The following is a 23,725-nucleotide window of genomic DNA, read 5'->3' as shown; positions in this document are numbered from 1 at the left end:
AACTTATTATTTAATTATTATATATTCTATAAAAAAAATTATTCTTTATATCTTCTACTTAGATATCAAAGTGAAAAATGCATGATTACCATATAACTTTGAAATAATATCGTGTTTCTCGCATTTCGTGCGGGTTCATCTTTCATAAGGTATGAGCTACAGAGACGCGTAGAGAAGTGACATATGGTAGGCTCTACGCCAATATCACCCTAGACTTGATGGAGTACTTGGGGAGATTCGGTTAGATTCTACGCTGTGAAACCCGTCCGAATGTCTGACCACCGTCCACCGTGCTTGCTCGTCCCTGAATAAAGCGGCTTTCTTCTTCTCCGTGTGCGCGCGTTTCTTATCGAAGAAATATCATTTTATTTCATTTATGGCCCGAACGTCAAAGGGGGATTTCGCCTCCGTCTGACTTCTATATTTTTATGGGGATTTCAGATCTCAATCATATATTTCGCGGCGCGATTTGTTCATCTGAATTTATATCTCAATACCTCGATATCATTATATATAGGTATATTTTGTACAATAGAATGTGAAATGATATATTTGTGGTATGTGCAAACAATTTTATAGGTTTTATTATATATAATTAAATTTTAGATTTTATTATATAAAATATGTAATTAAATAATAAGTAACTTTTTACTTTCCTTTCAAGTAGAATATGATAATGACACTTGAAGATTATAAATCAATTATTAACGAATTATAAGTTAATAATATTTTCTCAAATTAAATTATTATTCTAAATTTTTAATAATTAACATATATATATATATATATATATATATATATATATATATATATATACAATATATATTAAAATAATTATAATATATAAATATTTCTCTCATGAAATATACATATAATGTCCATTTAATTTTGAATAACTTTTATAAATGCAAATTAACAGAACAAGTATATATCTTTAATTGTACTAATATATTATGTTATCAGCACGTAATTACTTGTAATCCTCCAAATTTATCAACACACATTTTATAGAATGCCCGAGATTTAAGTCGACACAGATTGAATCCGGTGAGATGATTATCCAAGAAATTGCGAAACGAAAGATGGTATAAATCAAACACCGGCTCAAATACCGGTTTGGTATTTGACGCGATATCGATCGGCATCCCGTGTGATTTTATCGCGCGTTCAGCCTCGTATCGACTTAAATAGGAACATATCGACTTTTATAGGAATTTCGTCATCGCGATGAAGTAGACTCCCTTCCCCTGCCGCCCCTTTCTCGCGCATGAACGGAGAAACGTCAAAATTGATATTCTCCGCTCGCCTCGCGCGCATATAAACCCAGAATCCGATATTTCACGTGCCATATTCTCCCAACCTGCTATCACTAACACCGGCCCCGTACGTGCGTGACACGTACGCGAGGTACACACCGACACATCCGAATGTGCATCGTGTTCTTTCTCCGCGCCGTGATCCGTTGCCGGATAGAACGTGCGAGTTTGGAAGCTATATCCACGATGGGATGTTTTCGCCAGAGGCGCTCACGTACCGCATGGGATTTCTTATTTGCCACGCGCAAGCGTGCACAAATCTTACCGCGATTTGTCATATTTTTCCACCACACAGCTAACAATAGATGAGATGGATGATGGCACTTTAAATTTTGAACAAATCTTCTTCGTGATAATTATAAAATTCGAAATTATTTTCCACGAAGAAAAGTCGATGCATTTTCTTATTTAATCTTCCTAGAAAAGAAAGTTGATGTAGCGAGAAAAGAAATGTACAAGCAGAAATTTATATAAAGCGTACATTTTAATTATAAAAAGAGAAAAGATACATATAATAGGAAAAGTCACGAGGAAAGATTTGTTATGCCGAGTTTCGCGACAGAAACCGAGTTCGGAAATCGAGTCGACTCCCTCGTTAAGTCGAAAGTCGAGAGCGATCGACTCTCTCGCCGATATAACATGCATCGTACATGTAGAGCAGCATATCCGCGATGCGACAGGAAAATAACGACAATCCCCGACGTACGTTTCCACTCGGCTCGATTAGGTCAAATCGTTTGTAATGTCAGAGCCCAGTCGCAGTAGGCTGATTCCACATTCTGCGTGGTGCAGACTTTCGATATTTCTCGGTTTCTTCGCTTACCAAATCCCACCCGTCGATTGAGCACCCCTCTCGCCTTGCCGAAAATCAGTTTCGTATCGTATATATATTCGGCCACCCTTCCTAAATCCGGCATGTATAGGTGGGTGAGTAACCGGCCCCGAACGCAGGCTCTGCTACGAGACTTCTTATTGATGTCTTTTGGGGAAAAGTTTGAAAGGTCGTTTCCGCGACGGACTATAAAGTGACACTTCCCGTTTGCAAACGTAAACTTGTTCGCGGTTGATAGAGCGAATATTACGAGGTATGTACACGAGGCATATCCGGATACGGTAAGGAGGGAGATTGGGGTGAACGACGCGGACGGCAGGAAGGAAGATGAAGGATGCGAGAGGGAGAGACGAAACGACGAGTGGATATGCGGGCTTTACCCACGGGAGTATTACGGATTCAAGGTGAGTAGAGGTCTCACGAAGTAACCCGAGACATCAGCGGAGTAATATTTCCATATTCTGATATCGAATAAATGGATCGTTGCCGCGTGCACGACGCGGGCATAAATTCTCGACGGACCTATCATGCATCACGACCGGTAGAAAGACCCGCCATGGGCTTCGTAGCTCTATGGCTATCGTACGAGGTGTGTCGAGAGTGCCGTCCTCTTGTATATGGTACATATACACATTCGTTTCTTTTACTTGTCATTCGTACCCTTTCGCGTCGGGCAGTCGAAAGAGAGTAATCCAGATGGCTCGATCCATCGTTATTTTTATGCTGTGTTTTTTTCTATGTGCATCTGATCGATATTTAACAATCGGTAATTAAAATTATGATCCTTACATATAATAGTATTTTAATAAAATTTATAAAATTAGGTTGCTGCGTTTCTAAAATAAATTATACGTGCAAGGGATTTGGCGAAATATTATTTGAATAACGATTCTTGCGATTTTAAGAAAAATAAAAGTTGTACAAATTCAGCATTTTGCTTAATGAAACGCGAGGTGGCTTCAGCCTACTGTGCATTGTTCGGCTCGAAATCTTATCTCATTACGTTAAAGGAAGTCTGATCCGGTCGTGGGTCGTGCACAAGCGCGGGGAATTGCCTGGCCGGTAACAGAGAGCGACATGTTAAACACATTGCGGCCAACTGGACATAAGCCATGTAAGTATGCACGCTACGTGGCTAAGAGCTGGAATACTCGCACGCTCTAAGGAAAAGATAGAAGTCTCTCAAGACGAGAACGGAGAGAAAGAACGAGGGAGCAAGAGTGAGGGAGGGAGGGAGGGAGGGAGAAGGAAAAGGAGAGAAACGGAGATCGAAACGCCGGTAGTAAAAAAAAAAAAAAAAAAAAGAAAAAAGAAAACTGGTGAAAGAGAAGCGTGAGTGTCTCTGCAAGGCAACAAAAGTTAACGGAGAGAAGAAGTCGGAAAACAAGACAAAAGCATGACATCTTGGTCGTTTGTGACACTGCTCTATGCTGATGATATCTCAAATGCAATAACATAGCTTTGACTAATTAATTAAGATATTCATTAATACAAAGTATTACTACGAAAATGGCACGTTTTGATTGTTATATTGAAATAAAAATGTAGCCAGTAAACATTTTCAGACTGATGAAATTTAATGTTCTATGCAAACATTTATATGATAATTAATAGAGAGATTTTCTAAATTTTTTTCAAAATTAATAACACTAAACACTAGCGAATCATTTATGAACGTTGACTAACGTCAATGTGTCAATCAAATAAAAAACGCAAGTGAATTCTCATTCAGAGGAAAAAAGAGCGCGGAGAAAGGGGAGTTGGAACTGCGGCCTTGTCTTCCAGGCCCAGGTCGAATGTGTCAACCATACGAACGTGCGACAAGTAACCAGGATCGTTGCCAACGCCCCAGACCTGACTGGCCGGACGTCTCGAACCACCAGCCTAGCGTATCGTCATGGGCGCAACGTCGTAAACATCATGCGTCGCGACTTGTAAATTCACCTGTGGCGTTTTAATGGTCTACCACGCGCGAGCGCGCGCGCGCGTGTATTAGTTTCACAGACATTAATAACGTCGTGGTGAAAAGCTATCGCCAATTAATTAATCACTTAGTGTTCGGATCTTTTTAGCACCCAAGATTTCTTGTAGAAAATTCTCAAGTATACAATATAATAAAATAAAAAGGAAATTATATAAAATGACGATAAAATGTCATACATATCGAGATACTTGCCAATAAATAAATGTATATTTCTAAATACTATGTAATACTAAAAGAAAGTTATTTTGCATGTGCGAGACGAGATTAAAAATGAATTGTTGTCTTTTTGATCGTAAAAAGAAAGTGTCTAAATTTGCAGAGATTTCTAATAGAGATATTTCCAGATGTTCTTTTAATAACAGATTTTTTTGTATAATTTGGAATTCTTATTTATTTATTTGGAATTCTTATATATTTATAATAAAACACGCGCGTGCGCGTGTATTAATTTCACAGACATTAATAACGTCGTGGTGAAAAGCTATCGCCAATTAATTAATCACTTAGTGTTCGGATCTTTTTAGCACCCAAGATTTCTTGTAGAAAATTCTCAAGTATACAATATAATAAAATAAAAAGGAAATTATATAAAATGACGATAAAATGTTATACATATCGAGATACTTGCCAATAAATAAATGTATGTTTCTAAATACTATGTAATACTAAAAGAAAGTGATTTTGCATGAGCCAGACGAGATTAAAAATGAATTGTTTTCTTTATGATCGTAAAAAGAAAGTGTCTAAAGTTGCAGAGATTTTTAATAGAGATATTTCCAGATGTTCTTTTAATAACAGATTTTTTTGTATAATTTGGAATTCTTATTTATTTGTTTGGAATTCTTATATATTTATAATAAAACACGCGCGTGCGCGTGTATTAATTTCACAGACATTAATAACGTCGTGGTGAAAAGCTATCGCCAATTAATTAATCACTTAGTGTTCGGATCTTTTTAGCACCCAAGATTTCTTGTAGAAAATTCTCAAGTATACAATATAATAAAATAAAAAGGAAATTATATAAAATGACGATAAAATGTCATACATATCGAGATACTTGCCAATAAAAAAATGTATGTTTCTAAATACTATGTAATACTAAAAGAAAGTGATTTTGCATGAGCGAGACGAGATTAAAAATGAATTGTTTTCTTTATGATCGTAAAAAGAAAGTGTCTAAATTTGCAGAGATTTCTAATAGAGATATTACCAGATGTTCTTTTAATAACAGATTTTTTTGTATAATTTGGAATTCTTATTTATATCACAAATTTTTAACATTATATATCTTTCTATGATTAAATATTTTAATTCAAATTCTATTAAAATTCGTTTGAATTGAGTTGCAGAATTGTTTTTAATAAGTTTTGAAATTTCTGAAGTTTAGTGTTACAAAGCTTTTTTTATCAATTATTTATAATTTGAATGTTATCGATAATTTCGCTGAAAGAAAATCGATTATAAATTAATCAAAATTATCTTGCATATATATATATATATATATCGGTTCTGCATTTTAGTCACCAGTTTTTTCACGTCAGCTCGTGTTTATATTTCAATTTTACATCATTAATAACAATGACGTCCAAGTGTTCTCATTGCGGTGAGCGGAAAAATTTATCTGGATGAGATAATTGGATGATAACTCACGGTCAGGGTCGTGAACTCTAACAGGACAGGTGAAATTAATCCGGAGATTATCCAAGAACGTTTATATTGGGCCGACACACACGGAGCAACGCGACGCGACGCGACGCGACGCGACGCGCCGGGTGTCTACGACGACGCGCAGGTCTCGAGCCTAATTCGTGTCTTCCTTCGCAACTTATAATTCAAGCTCGCAGACTGGAACCAAACTGAACAGAACTACGCTAACTTGCACAACGGTAATTATACACTCTATCCAGCCCGTCCCCGCATTGTACCTGTCTTCCATGCCTGCCTCTGTAGCCCTTAAATTTCGCGTTATTTATGTCTCGTCTGACATTCTCAGCGTTGGCTCCAACCAGTTCTCGAATTAATCTTGCAAAAACGCACATGTTTATGTTAATTAATACTGAATGCAGTTTTAGATATTTCGTGTAATTTATCTTTTTTATAAAATCTTTTGCATTATCATATTATAAATTTTTTTAAACATAAATATAATAAAAATATTGATATCTAAAATAATATACAGAAAATTGCAGAAATACGTAGAATTCTTATTATAATAAACTATTTTATTAAATAATGCGCAGAAAATTTAATAAATTATTGTCAGAAAAATTTTAATAAACTATTACTAGAAAAGTTATTATAAACTATTATTTTAATAAATTATTATTAAATGATAAACAGAAAATTGTAAGAATACGTAGAATCTGTTTCAATAAACTAGTACTAGTCTGTATAATGAGAATTATAAATAATAATAAATATACATTTTGACTTTAATTGACTTGGCATTTTTGTTAATTTCGCGCATTTAACGTAAAACGTGCAGAACAAATAGTTAGACGCTACGTGATTTCGAATCTCATTTTGTCAAGTACGCAGCGTTTGCGGGGGAGTTTTGCGAGCGTCTGGTGGATAAACGTCGCGTGTTAACAAGCATTTAGACCGTTCCTGTCGCTTTGTCAAGTCGCAGACGTATCTTTTTCGATGCGCACCCGCGTTCCATTTTAAGCCTCAACAATGCTGACGCGGCGTTGCGAAATTTACTGTATCTGGCGCCACTTCTATATTTACGATGGATACCGAGAAAGAGAGATATCTACGTGATTCAACGGACAGACGAATAGAACGAAGCGTCTCCAAGCCCCGGCGTATACCAAGCTTGACGCTCCTTCCGCTTTTCATTCCAGCCCGTCCGACCGTGTATTCAAATTGAAAGCCGAATCCAAACTGACGAACGTACGTCGCGCACGACATTTACGCATGCCACTTTATGCGATCCGCCTTGCTTAATAATTCGAAAATTAATCCGTCACCCGAGACACTCAAACTCAAACCGCAATGAGATGCGTTCATTTTCTTTTTTAGTATTACACCGATTGGTGTTTGTTTTGTCAGAATAGTTTCCATAATAACTATAATCAGTTTAAAGTTTAAATCAATGTATACTGTATAATAATTCATTGGCTATTATAAATAATAGCATCAATTCATATCTTAATCACTTTCTTTCATCACGATTTCTGTTTGACATTACCATTTTAATTATTTTGCCGCATATTTATAACCAGTAGTATTATTAAGATCACACATATATATATATATATATATATATATATATATATATATATATATATATGTAAATTACAATCATTAATCGTATCCAGTGTGTGCGTTAATCGTTTTTTTGTAACACGATAGAAACTTATCTCTTAAATATTTCTGTGAAAGGAAAAAAATTCGTATTTGCGTGCAAACAGTAGACAATAGCACATTATGTAAAGCAGTTAGAGTGATTTAAATTTTTCGGAATATAGTATTTCGCGGCCGAGAGGTTTTGCACAAGTCTGTTGATGAGAGCTCTCGTATGCGAGAGGATGGAATTGCTATGCAGGACGCGCAGGAGCAGCATAACGGTAAGACTCGGTTCGCAAACGATCGTTGGTGTCATTGTGCCGGCACAATGCAAGGTTATTCATCTTAAATTCTCACGGCGACATCAATCCTATCGTTCGATAGAAATCTCCCCTCTTTCAAGAGTGTATTTCAGCTTCATTAGAAAGACGTGAATCCCATGAATATGCGCGATACATGAGCTGATCAAGTTGCCATATCTCGTCGCTCATCCGCGCAGACAATTTTCTTTGTAAAACCTTTCACCAACATTACGCGCATCCTGATGCGATAATCTCCCTAAGTACCTCTAATACTATTGCGACGTTTCAACAGTTTTTCATAAACGGACAAGAAGAAAAGCTCGTAGAAAATAACAGTTAAAATATTTTAATTATTAGCCAGAATTAGAATCATAGAAATTTAAAATACATTGAAGCTGCATATTAACTCCAACATGTTTTATTTATCCAAATGTATATGACAATCATAATCAATATGTCTCTTTAAAAGTGATTATTATTTAAAACTTAGCGAAAAATTATGTAATTCCGCAAAATAAGCGAATCTTTTTTAGATGACACCTCATATAAAATAAGAGCGGAAAAAAAATGATATATAACGATATTCAGCATTCTTAACAAAACTTGTAAGTATAATTAATGATGCTTGACGTTTTAGTCAAAAAGATCGTTAGGGAGAAAGACAGCTGGGTATTTTCACACTCGAGATTTAAGCAGTTTTTCGTCGCGAGTAGAACATATCAAGAAGTAGATGTTGTTCCGGATATACCTTTTGTGCGGTCGCGGTAGGATGTGCACGTGGAAAATATCCATGGACATGTACATGTGTATCTGTATATGTGTATTAGAGTAGCGGCTCGCGTGGAATACACGTTGGCTGCTAACTCAGCTGACCGGTCATTAATAAACCGAAGCCATTACCAAGCAACCTCCGAATGTGCATGACCCTCCCCGTGTATTTGAACTGTGTATGAGTACGCCACAGATATATATGTGTGTGTGTGTGTGTGTGTGCGCGCGCGTGTGTGTATTTATATGTATGTCTAAAACCACTATCCTCAGAGTTTCCCTCACCGATCGAGATCCAACCCGCGCCAACCCTCCCGTTCTTGTAACACCCCCTTTGAAGCCCCCTACATCCTCTTTAGCCGGAACAGTGCGGCAGCCAAGTCAGGGTATAGTCGACCGGTTATAGTGTTGCTCCCGCTGGTTTGTCATTTATAAATGTCCTCGCGAAATGACCCGTTCGTACATCTCATCCCTTAAGCGCGGTCATTAAAGTCAGCCATACTTGCGCACCGCAACATGGTGGAATATTTTGGTTCGTGTTTGAGATAAAGCTTCCTCTTAAATGTGAAAATGCCACTTATTAAAATTAACAAGCGAAATAATCGAATAGCACGACCGAATATATGTAATGAAATAAATCAATAATTCCTTTTAGAAATTTATTTTATTTTATTTTATTTTTTTTTTTTTAATGTGAAAGCGTTTGTAACGCATTATGTTTGCAAAGAGAATACTTTTTGAACGTCTGCTGCAATTAGTTGGACGTTATTCAGCGTGAAAGAATCTGCTGTCTTTAATTGCACTTTAAACCACGAATTCGAATCGTAAGATGCATAATGCATGAGTGTACCGTTTGTGGTTGGAGGTGAAAAGTGCGCCTAAAGGCATTGCAATTCTTCTCCAATCGAAGAATCAAGGAATTACGGCGAATTTAGATTCTAATCCAGTCGATGCACGATGCAATTGTTACATATGCTCACATGCCATCATGCTTGTTTCCAAGCATACGCGCAATACGAGAAGATTTGAATGGAAGCTTGCGATATAATTTCGAAAAGGAATGGCATATTTTGTAATCAATACAGTGAAAGAAAGACAGCTTAATACAAAATTTTAAATATTATAAGAACTATTATATTTTATTAATTTTTATAATACATTGTTCAGTTTTTTTTTTTTTTTTTTTATAAAAAATGTGAAAATTATAAAGCCTAATTTAGCTCTAAAATTTGACACGATTATTGGACGTGGAGACCCACTTTCACCGAGAGATATTCCGCTCCGTCTCGCGGAATGTTTTCCTTATATTTGAAAGGATCGGTATTCCATGCAGCAAGGGTGGCATAGCTCTTGGGTAACGTTGGATAAGAACGCGAAAGTCTCCTTTGTCGCTGTCAGCTGAGATTTGAGGGAAAATAATACCATGCCACACGAGGGTGTCTTGTTCTGTTGTAACGTTGAATGGCGTGTCTATTGTAAAAATTATAGTATTTCAGCATATGAAACGTCATTCAGCAAAAAATGTCCGTGACAAAATGATATATACGAGAATATAAAGATTACAATGATACTGAAATTTACGAATATTTGAATATTTAAATATTTAATATATTTTAATATGAAAAAATGTATTTGAATTAGATGAACGTGTGCATATTTATCAGATAATATATGATGTATGTATAAATAAAGATAATTGATTGATTAGTAAAACAATGTCGTATAAAAAATTCATAGCTAAAGTATTTGTGGGTCGTAAACGCGGTGATGAAAATTCAAAGGAATCTATATAAAGGATGTGCCGAGTCCAATAGTGTGCAACAGTTTCGCGAGTTTCTTTATTAGGGATGATCGATAAGATGCTCGAATTGCAAAGGTATGGAAAAAAATGGTAAAGTAGAAAAACTTGTTCTTGTCAGAAGGCGGACTTCATGACACCTGTTAGCGCTTGAAATTTGATCGATCGATGACGACAACGTCGATACTCGTCCATAACTTTATTGGGGTAGTGCGTAAAGGAGAGAAAGAAAGAAAGAGAGAGAGAGAGAGAGAGAGAGAGAGAGAGAGAGAGAGAGAAGCATATCAGACAGTTATGGTATAACTATGTACAGGGAATATATTGCGAGGCAGACAGATCGTAATATGATGTCACTGACCCGTGGTAGTGCTTGAATACAAGCTTTTCCTCTCAGAATTGACGAGTGCGTATCGAATAAAAGAAGCGTGATAATGGGCTAATAGTAATGCCAATTTTTTAATACATCTTTGGCGATATACTTTGTTGACTCTATACATTTTTAAGTATAGTAAATAAAATTTTCATAACCAAGGAATGGAATAACGATATTGATAATCCACAAACAATCTATATATAAATCGATTAACTGTAGCATTAATAAAAACATGTGAAATTATTACGCGCAAAAAGTTTGCTGGCATTATCACCGTTTCGCGTCTACGCACAATATATCGCGAATATTTCGATTTTCGGGCCTCCAGAGAACATTTCCACGATGTATCGTTTACATCGTTCCATGCTTTCGCACCCTTTTCATGCGTGTCCCTTCAATCTTCACGTATCCCATACGTCTCGACTAGAGAATTCGATACTCGAACATAAAAATCAGCTTTGTACGGACACATGCCGGAGGGGATTGTGCGCGCAAACTCGCATAAAATGTGTTAGTTTCCTTCTAATATAATATTTTTCAAACAATCTTCTTGATATTTTTTTTAGCATAATAATTACTTTTAAAAAACGTTGGTAATAATTAGCGGTTGTGTGGAGCATAAAGATAACAATGTTATTACAGTAAAAAAATTGTGCAGAAAAGTAATAATACTATATTTTATCACTAATATCGAGTACATGTGGCGAGGAAAAACAAAACTTGAGTGACATCCGTCGAGTTGATACTAATTTACGTACGTTTCAATCTCCGCTGAGATTCTCCTTAATGCAAATTAAGCTTGAATGAAATGACGCAGTGTATGATGAGCGTGAGTATATATGACGTAAAATGTGATAGATTATTGTTCGATTGTATAGCAAATAACTTGAAGGATGACCTGATTCGTCCATACTGATTTTTGATGGAATCCTGCGGTCCGTCATCCCGTCATCCCCATAGACAGTATTGATTGAAACTGTCTACTGCCCTCGAGAGCAACGAATTAAAGATAATGTTTCGGTGATGGTGTCAAATGTTATATTATATACTTTTCAAAATCTATTTTCTTCGCCGAAGGTCTTAAGAATACAACGGCATTCAACGTGGGTCTATTTCTATAATGAAATGACGAATTAATTTCAAAAATGATACACAGCATTTCCTTGAATGAATGGCGTCTGCAATCGCTACGACAGATTCAAATGGATTGTTTTTAAATCTTGCACCGACATTCAAAATTTTATGCACGCCAGTTCAATGCTCGATCGATCGGGCCGCGTAGCGTCCGCCACGAGAAATGATTGGCGAGTTTTAAAACGGGCCATAAATATAACGGATTCATCAATAATGCACGCGCGCTATCAATATATGAAGAGAGAGATGCCAGGTTATGCATCAACGTAATGGTAGTCCATCGGTATAACGCTACCACCGCCGGTTTCAGGGGGGAATTCACGGCGCCTCTAGCGGAGTGCGGGGACCCATATTGCGGCTAGGATGTTTCATTAAATATTTACGTAGCACCGTTGCTGCTATCAGATACGCTTCAAAATTCATGTCGATTGGCGCCCTATGGACGTCGATTGAAAAGCTCGGGGGGGGGGGGGAGCTGGGGGGCCCCTCTCTCTCTCTCTCTCTATCGAGCATAACTTTACGAACCGTGGAGCCGGAAATGACGCCGTTTCTGCGCGCTCGGGAGTAATAATTGTGGATCGGATAAATATTTTAGCAAAGGAAGTGTCCTTTTAAAGAATGGTCCAGCAAAGATCATTAAGCATTAATCGCTCTAAAAATTTATCGATCGATTAAAGAATCCGCGTGTGCAATCTTATTTACTATATCTATATAAAAATAAACGTTCTCTCTCAAAATAAATATAACAATGATGTATTTAATCTGATTATTGTATCGTAATTTTCAATAAAAATTTTAATGTGTTATACGAGAGAGAGAGAGAGAGAGAGAGAGAGAGAGAGAGAAAATATTAAGATCACGTGCGAGTTAAAACAAATTTTTCAGGCGTGCAGAAACGTTAATAGATCAATAGTACTTGAAATTCCAGCAGGAGCCGGGCCCACCGCAGAGAAATTTCACTGGTTATCAGGGCTTTCGAACGTGCGCGTCGTTGACGCCTTTGGTCACATTGATTCGTCTGCAGTGAGAATAAACGAGAGGTTGCAATACGAGACCGGGTACTCGTCATACTCTCACGGCGTCGATGGTCACTCAATAGCCGATAGTGAAGGCTTAACGAATCACAATGCAAATGGCAGCCTGTGAATTGACTACCCAGGACACGCGTCACCGCCACGGCACAGCCGATCGGTAGATATTGAATTCCAAATTCCTCAATTATCGGTGACGGTGCTCTATTTGTTATACTATCTGGGAGCGAGGCACGTAGAAACGATGAGCTTAGCCGAGTCTGCGGCCTAAAATATGTCGTTTGCAGTGACGTGAAGGTACGCGAAGAGTGCGTTGCATATGTAATCCCTACTTACAATTAGAGTCACCATTACCGTAATATACGGCGCATTAACTAAGTTTCTATCTACGAAACTCCTTCGATCGCTTTATTTCTCCTTCTTCATCTCTCCTCTCTCTTTCCTTCTCTCTGCTAAATATATTACATACTTGGTACACGTTATTGCATCTTACAATCAGCATTTGTTACATTGACGCATATATTATATGTGTATATATGTATATGTATGTTATGTGTCTATTTTTGCACTTTCTTGAGGATATATATATATATATATATATATATATATATATATATATATATATAAAATAAACTATAACTCTTCTCTCTTTTCCTAAAGATAGACGATCAAACTATCTCTTGGAGAATTCATCAGAATGTTTTCAAGATGCTCTCATCGGATACGTTGATGTTAAATGAAAAAAGGGAATACTGTGTTCAATATCTGATACGCATAAGACACTTAGTATTCTGCTTCCTGGCATGCAGTAGCATGAAAAGTTTTGTGTTCTATTGCTCTAAGACCAATACTTTAAACGTTCTATTCTACATAGAATGCCAAGTTATTTACTGTGACTTTTAACTAGCCTGCATCTGAAATGTGGTTTGGCATACAACCAAGAAAATAAAACTAGTAAATTCTAACAGAACGTTCAATGCAATCTGTGTTATATACGTAAATAAAGTGATACATTACAAGTATCGTTGACTTTGTATGCTTCCATGCATTTATGCGTTGCAGAAAATTAAACACATGTAACTAACTATTGTATATTTTATTCTAGTTTTCTTATTTTTAAATAAATATTTTGATAATTAAATTTTAAATTAAAATTCTGTAAAGTAAATCTCTCTAAAAAAAATTAAAAATAAATAATAATATTAATTTAAATGTTTTTATAATATTATAAATAAAAGTTTAAAAAATCTTATATATATTTAACTATAAAAGTTAATTATAAAATTTTTTTCAATTTGCATTTGCATTTGTTATAAGGAAAATTATTGCTTTTTCCAAGAATTTGTAGTCGAAAGATGCGAGATATTCTTGTAAATTTTTGATATGACGAGACTCGCAATTTCTCTGGCTTAGCAATAATAATCAATGCGGTCATTGTGTCACACAGTAATCTGGATTGAACTGTACAGGCTTTCGCAATACTATCATTCTCCCTAATTCCTTAGGCTCCCCACATTAAGTGTACGATTGTAAGTCTCGGGTCAGATTCAGCTTGAACTTGGAACATTAAGCGGTTTCCACCTTCGTCGGACTATCCTCCTCGTCTTACATTCCGCTCTTATCCATCTTTACTCGAAATTCGCGTTCGACTCCTCCGATGTGTAACTATCGAGTTCCTCAAGTTCGAATTCTCTTTAGATATCCACCTTAGCGGCGTCTGCCAATAAAGGGTCGAGCAGACTCCCCCGGCGCTCAAGTGTGTCCAGTGTAACTCGGTGATCTCCAACTATCCCGTAGGATTACCAACTATTCTCGAAGACGGGGCCATCGGGGATTAGAGCTGCTGGTGGCTGGTCCCGTCGTCCCTTCCGCCAAATACGCCTTTCCATGACCATCGAAATCATCCCCTCCCCTCTCCTTCCGCCCTGCTCCCTACCTCTCCCTCCACCCTCGATTCCCTACTTCTGAATCCTATAGTCCAGGGTGGCTCTTGGACGGGCCACCAACCGCCACTACACCACCGCCTCTGAGCCAATATCAATTATAAGAGAAGACAAGAGCTCTGCAATCACGCCCGGGCAGACCTTAACGGATCAAAGGTCTTCCAGCTCGCGGCTGTATGGGATCACCAGTTTTTAGATAAGAAATACTTCAATTAACCAGCCATCCCCGTTCATCTCGCTATCGCCTCGATCCTTTACCGCGTTACAGCCGGAAATCTTGACGCTATTTCGCGTCGCGAAACAATATTGCTTCTGGATTAATTTGGAGTATAAATGTGCATGAGAATAATAGCGTTATAATTATATTCACGTACAATTTTTTCATGCAAATGTAATAAAATATAAATACTGCAAAGTCTAAAAAATAAAACATTTTACAAATAATTTTACAGAAATGTTTGTAAATGAAATGAAAATGTCAAGGTTTAAATTGAAGAATAAAAACCTCGTGGAATGCTAATATCGATCTACGGATATTTTTGGTTTGTTCCGCCCGTATATCTTGATTAGACGATTTAATACAATATTATGCGTGTACACTTTGTGACTTCCGTGGTATGATACAAAATTTCCATAAAGGTAAAGGCGCAATTTGGTATCTGTGCTTAAGGCACCGCGCGCGCCATAAGGCGACGACACTTTGTTAACGCGCAGAAGCATATGCGTTATGCACCCTCCTACCCTAAATTCGTGAGGACATTTATGAGAGTGCATCTCTCCGAGATCTTATCGTGCATGAAAAATTCAACGTTTTATCTGTCCTACGAAACTGGTCCTACAGGCTGCCTAATGACGATCATTAATTTATTTATAGACTACTATGTCGTATAAAAGATCTTCGGATAAGTATTATCGACTTTGAACTATTCAAGTGTCAAAGATTCTCATAAAAAATATCATCCTAATAATATTAAAAGCTAAACATTTTTAATCGTTTTAAATAACTGTTTTATGTTTTCAATTTCGGAAACAAAACTAGTTTTCTTCGCCATTTCTCACAATTTTATAACCCCATGGATTCTCATATGCACTTAGTTTTCATTGCTGACCTATCGCGTGTAATATAATAAGATATATTGTAGTATGTGGCTCCCTATGGTACCCTGCTCGCTCACATAGCTTCTCGACTGTTCGACTATAAGCCAAACGAAAACGAGTTCCTCTCTCTCTCTCTCTCTCTCTCTCTCTCTCTCTCTTCTTTTCTTTCTCATTCTTTTATACTTTTCCAGGAATTACATATCTCGACGTTTTTAGATTCTATATGCGTAATTTTTCTTTAATAAAAATAGACCAATAAAAATGTGTAATTAAAAAATTAAGTAGAGAGAAATATAACAAGATAATTTGTAGGAAAGCATGACAAGTACAGATTTTTATCTAATTAAATTTTATTTCTGAATATTCAATGATCATAAAATATTGATATGCAATATTTTTATTTACATATAGCTTTAAATTTATTCAAATATAATAAATGCCATCTTTGTAATCACTTAATTATTTGATTGAAAATTTAAGATTCCTAGAAAAAAAATGTTTGGAAAATTTGTATAGTATCTGCGACGCTACAGTTAAAAGTGCTTTAGCATCAAATCAAATTTTTGCAAGGTTAAGAATATTGCGAAAGGCTGAAGAAATTGAATTTTCCTCAATCGAAGCTTCTGAAGTATCTACGCGGATATATGCGCGTGTATCTCGCTGTGCATCAGAATACTGTTATAAATATTTCACGAGCGCAACGCAGATTCCAGGGGAGTCGCCGACGTATCTCATGGGGCCTACAAGGACGAGGGTGTTTGCGCGAGTTCTTTTTCTATTATACTGTGATTTTTTATTGACGAAGTGGACACTGTGGTCTCGCAAAGGGTCCGAGGACATCTATTACTTTGTTACTTACTTTTTTCGCCGCTGCACATCTCAAATACACGAGAGCGCGCCGCACACACGAACCCGTGTCCGTATACGTTTCGCGACCCTTCTTCGCGAGGGATAGAAACTTGGACGGATCGAGGACAGAGAGGGTAAGAACACGACGAGGAGTGAACGCGCTCGAGCGCTCGAGAAAAAGAGAAAGGGAGAGGGAGAGAAAGAGAGGGCTACAGTCGACGTACTATAGAGGGAGAAGGCGCGAGAACGGGTCAGTTTTGTCCCAGGCGTGCAATGCTCGAGGCCATAGATCACGCAATATCAGTTGTCAGGCTGACTCGAACGGATCGAATGGCGGGGGCGATGGGGTGGACACGGGGAGGGGGGGAGGGGAAGGGGAAGGGGAAGACTGCCGGGACAACTGGACACTGACTATCCCCGAAGTGCGAGTGATGACCCTCGGGGGAGTCTCCCGGGCCCATGCAAAAACATCGCGGCCGATTCCCTCCGCTGCTCGCCTAGGTACTCCCCCTTTCTGCCCCCTCCCTTTCCCCCTCTCGACCGTTGCCGTCCACCGTCACCTTTTCCCCGCGTTTATGGCAAAGGACACATAAAAAGGAATATGTAACGAAGGCCGATAATTCACGTTTCTGGTTATTTCGCCCGATCCGGACACTCTCTCTCTCTCTCTCTCTCCCGGTCGTGCGCACCAGGGGTGAGAAAGGGGAGAGAAGAGTTTTTTTTTTTTTTTTTTTTTTCTATCGTTCGAATTCTCGGACAGCGGAGATTTCCGTTGTCCGGGAGGGTTTGAATATGGTTTGATAGGGCGGCCGCGCGCGCGATCGGGCTCTATGTATGTGTTTCTCTGGTTCTTCGTTTTCCCTGCAGACCGTGAATACGAAATTGCCCGGTCGCCTCACCGGTGCCCCATTCGCCGCTGACTTATTTATGTGATTGCCTATCGAGTCGATGAAAAACAATGTGCAACAGAAGTGTAAAGAGGCCAGAGGGGAAAGATCGATGGGTATAAGGGTGATTCTTCTCTATCTTTCTTGACCGTTTGATGTAATTCCAAAGGATTCTCTTCGTATTTAATGTCTGAGGTACAATATATAAGATATGTCAAATATTTATTCGACAAAAATCTCAAATGCACAACGTAATTTAATATATATTCCGCGTTTATATCTTTAAGTAAATAGTATATATTTTAAACATTAATTAATATTATATATCTATCCAATATTTAGATATAATTTTTACTGTCTACTTAGAATTAAATGTAGATGACTATGTAATTTCGATGTTTTGTTTGTTCATCTAAAGATACAATATAAAATGACAGGCGATAAATAAGTAAAGGCATAAGAAATTAATATTAAATCTGAGATCTCTCTTAATTAAGTTAAAATCAAGAAGACGTCGGAAAAATATTTCCGATGCAATATATTCGGTGCATATACATGCAAATTTTCTCTCACATTTATTTGACATTTTGTGAATAAATAATCTACTAAAGAAGAAAGAGTCTTCCACTTTAAACTACACGACGCTGTAATTAAAAGCGATTTGCCTTGCATGTAAATTACGACGCAGCGCGCCTTCCTCGACGAAACTTTCAACTTGTACCGCAAGATCCTTTCGATCTCGCTGCGAGAGACCTTTTTTCTCGTTGCGTCTCGATAAAAGCAGAAAGGGACGCGCGGGGAAGTGAGGGAGACGGAAAGGGAAATATAGAGAGCATTCGAATCTTCTCGATCCGCCTATAGAAGCGTTGGACAAAGCGACAGCGAGCACTAAAATTAGCGGCGAACAATGCACGTGGCCGGATTCAGACAGAGTTAAGTGTCACCGGCTCCCTCCGCCGTCCCTTCGTCCGTCGTGACACTCTGTGCGCCGTCGTGTTCACCCGTTCCCGATTTCGCTCAAGTGCTCGCTACTCTTTTCTCCACCCTTTGGTGTTTTTTTTCTCCGCGCATGTTTTCCTTTTCTCGCGATCGAGATCGCGACAATTCGGGATCGACGCACTCGGCGGAAATTGTTTGGTCCATTGCTATCGCGCCGAAGACGACCGTGCTGGATCGTCGCGTCTCACGCTCATTCCTCATCGCCCTCGTATGTGACGCATACCAACGTTGCATGTATCTATCTATAGCGACGAAGCACGATCGGCTTGAGCGTGCTCCGGCTTCCCCCATTGTCGATCCATTTCTTCCTCTCGCTATATTGGCCATTCTGTCCTTTTCCCAGTTAGCTGTCGATCGTCCGTCTCTCCTTTGCCTTCTTTTCTCTCATCCAATCGCCAAACTTGTAGCGTTTTATATTTCATCGCAGAGATGTGCATTATTTGAAACAGATGCATTTATAAAATAGAAATGCATCTGTCAAAATTAAAATGCCTATTTTGCATTTAAAATACAGGTTTTCAAAAACCATCCTACATTTCTATTTAAATGGTTTCACTATTTTCTATTTCAAATACATTTTTCTTACACACTGAAAAATCAATCGATATATCAATAATAGTTCTAAGTATTAATCAAGACATTTTATGCAACACTACATTGCAATTGTTCTCGTGTAAAATAAATCTTACATGAAATTTTTAGTAATTTAGTCATATTGTGCGTAGTTCATCTATTATCACCATTCGTGCAATGTATATCATGCAATAATTATTCACAATGCAGATGCAATTTCACGAAAAAATCAGAATAGATAGTAAGATCTAATCTAATAAATATATGATAAAAAATATAGATAACAAAAAAATTAGAATTTAAATACAAATAAATATAGAAATATAAATATTAAATCACTAGATTGATTTTAAAAATCTCTACTTTTTCCATTTCTTATTTTAAATGAATGTCTAAAACATATTTCGCATATATTTTCCATTTTTTAATGCAAATGTTCCAACTATTTTGTATTTTTTATTTAAAATGAGTTTGGACACCAATTTTGCACATTTCTGCCCGCATCTTTTCATGTACGTGAGAATACTAAAATCTAACATACGATTCACCCTGATTCACTTGCGCGGAATGTTTGATTGTAAACACATAGCACAAGAAAAAAGATATGGAAGAGCAACCTCTCCTTTAAAAAATGATAATTAATTTATCTGTCCCAAAAATATTTTTCAATAATATTTTATTTCATTATATGTAAACAAAGGAAAAATTAATTTTCTAGCTGACACAAGTTCTTCTTTCTACGTTATTTTCTAATTTTAATGCCATTTGATAATTAATGATATTTATCTATTTTATAGAGCCAGCAATCAAAGTAACAATAGTAATTAAGCGGGTATATAAAGTTCGACAGAGTGTCGATTATTCGGAGCAATCCGATCTTACAAGTTATCCGAGCGAATAAACATGCGGGGGAGCGCGTTAAGGGGGATGGAAAAGAGGGAGGGAAGGGGACAGAGGAACCGAAAATTTTTGCGTAGCGCGGGCGTTGAGAGCCGTCCTTCGAGAATTACCAAACGGAAGAAGCATGGCAGGTAGGAGGGGTAAAACACACCGGTGGAAAGTTTAGAATTAAATTTGCCGTAAAATTATTGACGGAAACGAGGAGAAATCATAACGCTCCGTGAATCCGTACTGCGGGGAATACCCCGCGATTCCCCTGGCTCTTGTCGAACCCCCCATGCGGCCTGTATCTCCTCGCTCTCTCGCTCTCGCACTTTCTCCCCCTGTCTCCTTCCCACTCTTTCTCTCTTTTCACTCGCTTTCTCTCGTTCTTTCCAAGTCTGACTGATTGAGGAAACGTTCGATCTGTCTACATCACCCAAATGACTCGTCCCGATATTTGTGTCCGTGCGCGTTTGTACACGGAATATACGTGTATATTCGAACCGAGCGAATCCATCCTGGATTATCTGCCGTGAAATTGTCTGATTTACCTCCCATTTTCAACAGCGAGCTGTTTGTTTCATCGTTTTACGTTTCGGGGACCAGACTCTTTTATGCGATTATTAAAAGAAATAAATTTTCGTGATGTAAATCTCTGTGATAAGTCAACAAGGGACACAAAGTCTCTCGAAAAAAATTCTTTCTTTTTGGTTTTGTCAGTGTCATTTTATTGAGTTATATAAAAATTATATATAATTTCTGCCTGTAATGTATAATAATATATTATAAATGAAACGATAATCAGTTGCAAATGTAAATAAAAATTTTATCTCTTAATTTTGCGAAAAGATTTATTATTATACGTCGAAAGAGTGGGAGGTTTTTCTTGTAAAATTCGTTCTTCTTGTCAGAAGAGAAGGCCCACCGCGTGCCTAGACTTTGACTGTTTATCCACCGGCTTTTATGTCGGATTTATGAGGAGGCAAATGGAAGAATAACATGACTGGCGCGTGTTTATTGTCAACGTGCGCAAATCCGCCATTGTACTATGCCGGCCAGCTAGTATTTTCTTCTCCGGCCATATCTTCTACCACCTTTTCTTTGCCTCTTCACCTCGTGTCCTCGTCCGACAACGTCCAACGTTACTTCTCACGTTACTCCAGAGGGCTTAGCGCTCGTAGACATACGACACGTAAAGGTATAATGCTGAGCAGTACTTAGCTAGCTATCGCCATATGTGCCATGATGTTGCACTGGACGCGTGTGCTTACCATATACTATTTTTCCTTTGTAAGGAATATTATAACAGCTTCTTAGTTAATTTCATGAACAAAAAAGAATACAAGGATTTAGATAAAAAAGAACGAGAATGAAGGCAAGATAAACTAGTAAGTTAAAAATATATCCGATTCTCGAATCTAGAGTTTGCTTCAAACATTAGATAAGCGTGATAGCCACTAAACCTGATTTATATTATATGCAAAATATTTTTATTTACATTTATATATTTAAAACATATATATATATATATATATATATATATATATATATATATTTAAAAGGCATACATAGACTTTAAACATATTTTCATTTGAATTTAGTCGAGCAACTTGAAAAGTTTCAGACATCTGTTAAAATAACGTTGTATCAAATTAAGTAGGACAATAATTTGATATTATACAATCGGCCAGCTCGCGTTTGACTACTCGCGAAATCGCATCAAGATAACGCGGCAGCTTTGAGCAGGACGGAGAAACATTAAGTACGAGTAACACATGTGATAATCGCGATTGTGAAATTGTCGCTACAAGCGTCTGCGACGCTTCGGTGGCACGCTGGGACGAAGAATGTCGGTATATCGATTTGAGCTCAATAAAAAAGTCATTCGAGAACTGCAAAAGCGCCGTATTGGCTGTAAAACGTTTGGCGGGTGATAACATCCAGCCGCTGTTCGCGAGCGAGCGACTGTGATGGTGCTGATGGTGGTGTGGTGGTGGTGGTGGTGGGTGGTTTCCCGTCTGGTTGGCTGACTAGGTGGATCGCGTTTCTCCTTTCCTTTCGGCCTTCGTTCCTTTCTCCTCCGCGAGATCAGAGGGATGGTGTGGAAGAACGGGCATGAGAATAAGGCCATGGGATGGGGAAACAGAGAGACAGAGAGAGAGAGAGAGAGAGAGAGAGAGAGAGAGAGAGAGAGAGAGAATGTGAATGCTAGGGATCAGGCCGTTATTTAGTTAATGACTATTCTCTCGCTCTCGTAGGCGCTGCCAGCAGAGCGACCAGCTTGGAATACAAGATCGTGTTTGAGATGCTCGGCGTGCTGCTGCTGCCGTTGCCGTTTCTGCCATCGCTGGCGGTTGCTGGTAATCCGGGATTCGGACTTTGGACGAGAGCGGGGTATCCCGGAGGTATATCTTACATTAGTATCGTGTATACGTATACGTATACGTATACCGAATGCCACAGACGAGAGTACGCGCAGTGCATTGTCGTGCGTATATTCTTGCCTCGTGCCGTTGATAATGCGCCGAATGTTTCGCCCGTAGGGGCAGCGAAGGGGGATGGCAAAGAATCTTACGTATGCGCGTAGAGTAAGGATATATTCGACTTTGCGCGAGAGAGATTGGAGGGCGAAGGCGGAGATTATTTCGTCGATGGGGTTACAACGCGACGGGAAATTTTTAAAAGACATAAAGAAATGATATTTGTTGTTTGACAATCTCTTCATATTTGCTGCATTTGTATCGTGAAGAGGAAAGAGAACATAATTATATTATATAGTATACGATATATTTTTCAAATATATAGTTTTTCTCGGAAGTTTTTTAATTAGGAATTAATTATAAAATTTTAAGTGCAGACTCCTACTTTGGTACAAAGTAAACTACATCTTCTCCACGATTTCGCTTCACGACGAAGTTGGGATCCTTCCGAACGATATGACTCGGTAGCGGTTATCGATTCTCGGTTTGTTCCTCTCTTTCCGCGAAATCTGTTTATAAGGCGTACAGCGTGGTTTACGTTGTGCACGCGGATAGGGGTTCCGTGGGGGTGGGCGGGAAGAAGTAATACGAAGAAGAAACGAAGATGGTGGTGAGGAAAAGTGCGAGATAAAAGTAAACGCGGGTAGAGGTGCATGACGATGGGAGGAGAGGACGAACGACCGGTGGAGCGGGGCACTAATATCAGAACATCGACGGCCCAGTCGACTTGGGATTCGAGCGAGCTGGATGTTTAATTAGGAGCCAACGAAGGCAGGGAGCCGTAAAGAGACGTCAGGGGAGGGGATTCTGTGAGGGAGGACGAGTGAGGAAGGTGAGGAGAGACGGAGAGATTCGCGATGCGCAAGGATAGCAAGACATATATGTATAGGTGCCTATAGCTATATATAAGCGTGTACGTAAGAAAGAGAGAAAGAGGATGAATGAGGGAGAGAGAGAGAGAACCCCTGCCGTTTCCTCTTACGACTTATCCACCTCCCATTACTCGATCAAGAGAGAAAAGAAAGACAGACAGAGAGAGAGAGAGAGAGAGGAAGAAGGAGAGAAAGAACGAAAGGAAGAAATGGCGAGAGTGAGAGAAGAACGCAACACAGGCGGCCAAGGAATTGTCTGCGATTTTGTTTTACCTCTCGCGGCTACCTCTCGATCGCATTCATCGATTTC

General features: G+C 38.3%; 1 protein-coding gene across 4 annotated transcripts in view; it reads left to right on the top strand.

The window, feature by feature from the left end:
- The window catches only part of LOC140664326 (uncharacterized), a 116,968-nt gene that overhangs the window by 8,635 nt on the left and 84,608 nt on the right, over window positions 1–23,725 (top strand). For 3 of the 4 annotated variants that reach the window (XM_072889378.1, XM_072889377.1, XM_072889379.1), the window contains one exon: window positions 22,322–22,468. The exons of the other annotated variant lie outside the window; for it this stretch is intronic. In XM_072889378.1, coding sequence (XP_072745479.1) covers window positions 22,322–22,468 — 147 coding nt within the window. The remainder of the gene's footprint in view (window positions 1–22,321; window positions 22,469–23,725) is intronic. 4 annotated transcript variants of the gene reach the window in all.

This window comes from Anoplolepis gracilipes, chromosome 3 (assembly GCF_047496725.1).
Source record: "Anoplolepis gracilipes chromosome 3, ASM4749672v1, whole genome shotgun sequence".
NCBI classification, from domain to species: Eukaryota; Metazoa; Arthropoda; class Insecta; order Hymenoptera; family Formicidae; genus Anoplolepis; species Anoplolepis gracilipes.
This window is presented reverse-complemented; position numbering and strand designations above follow the sequence as displayed.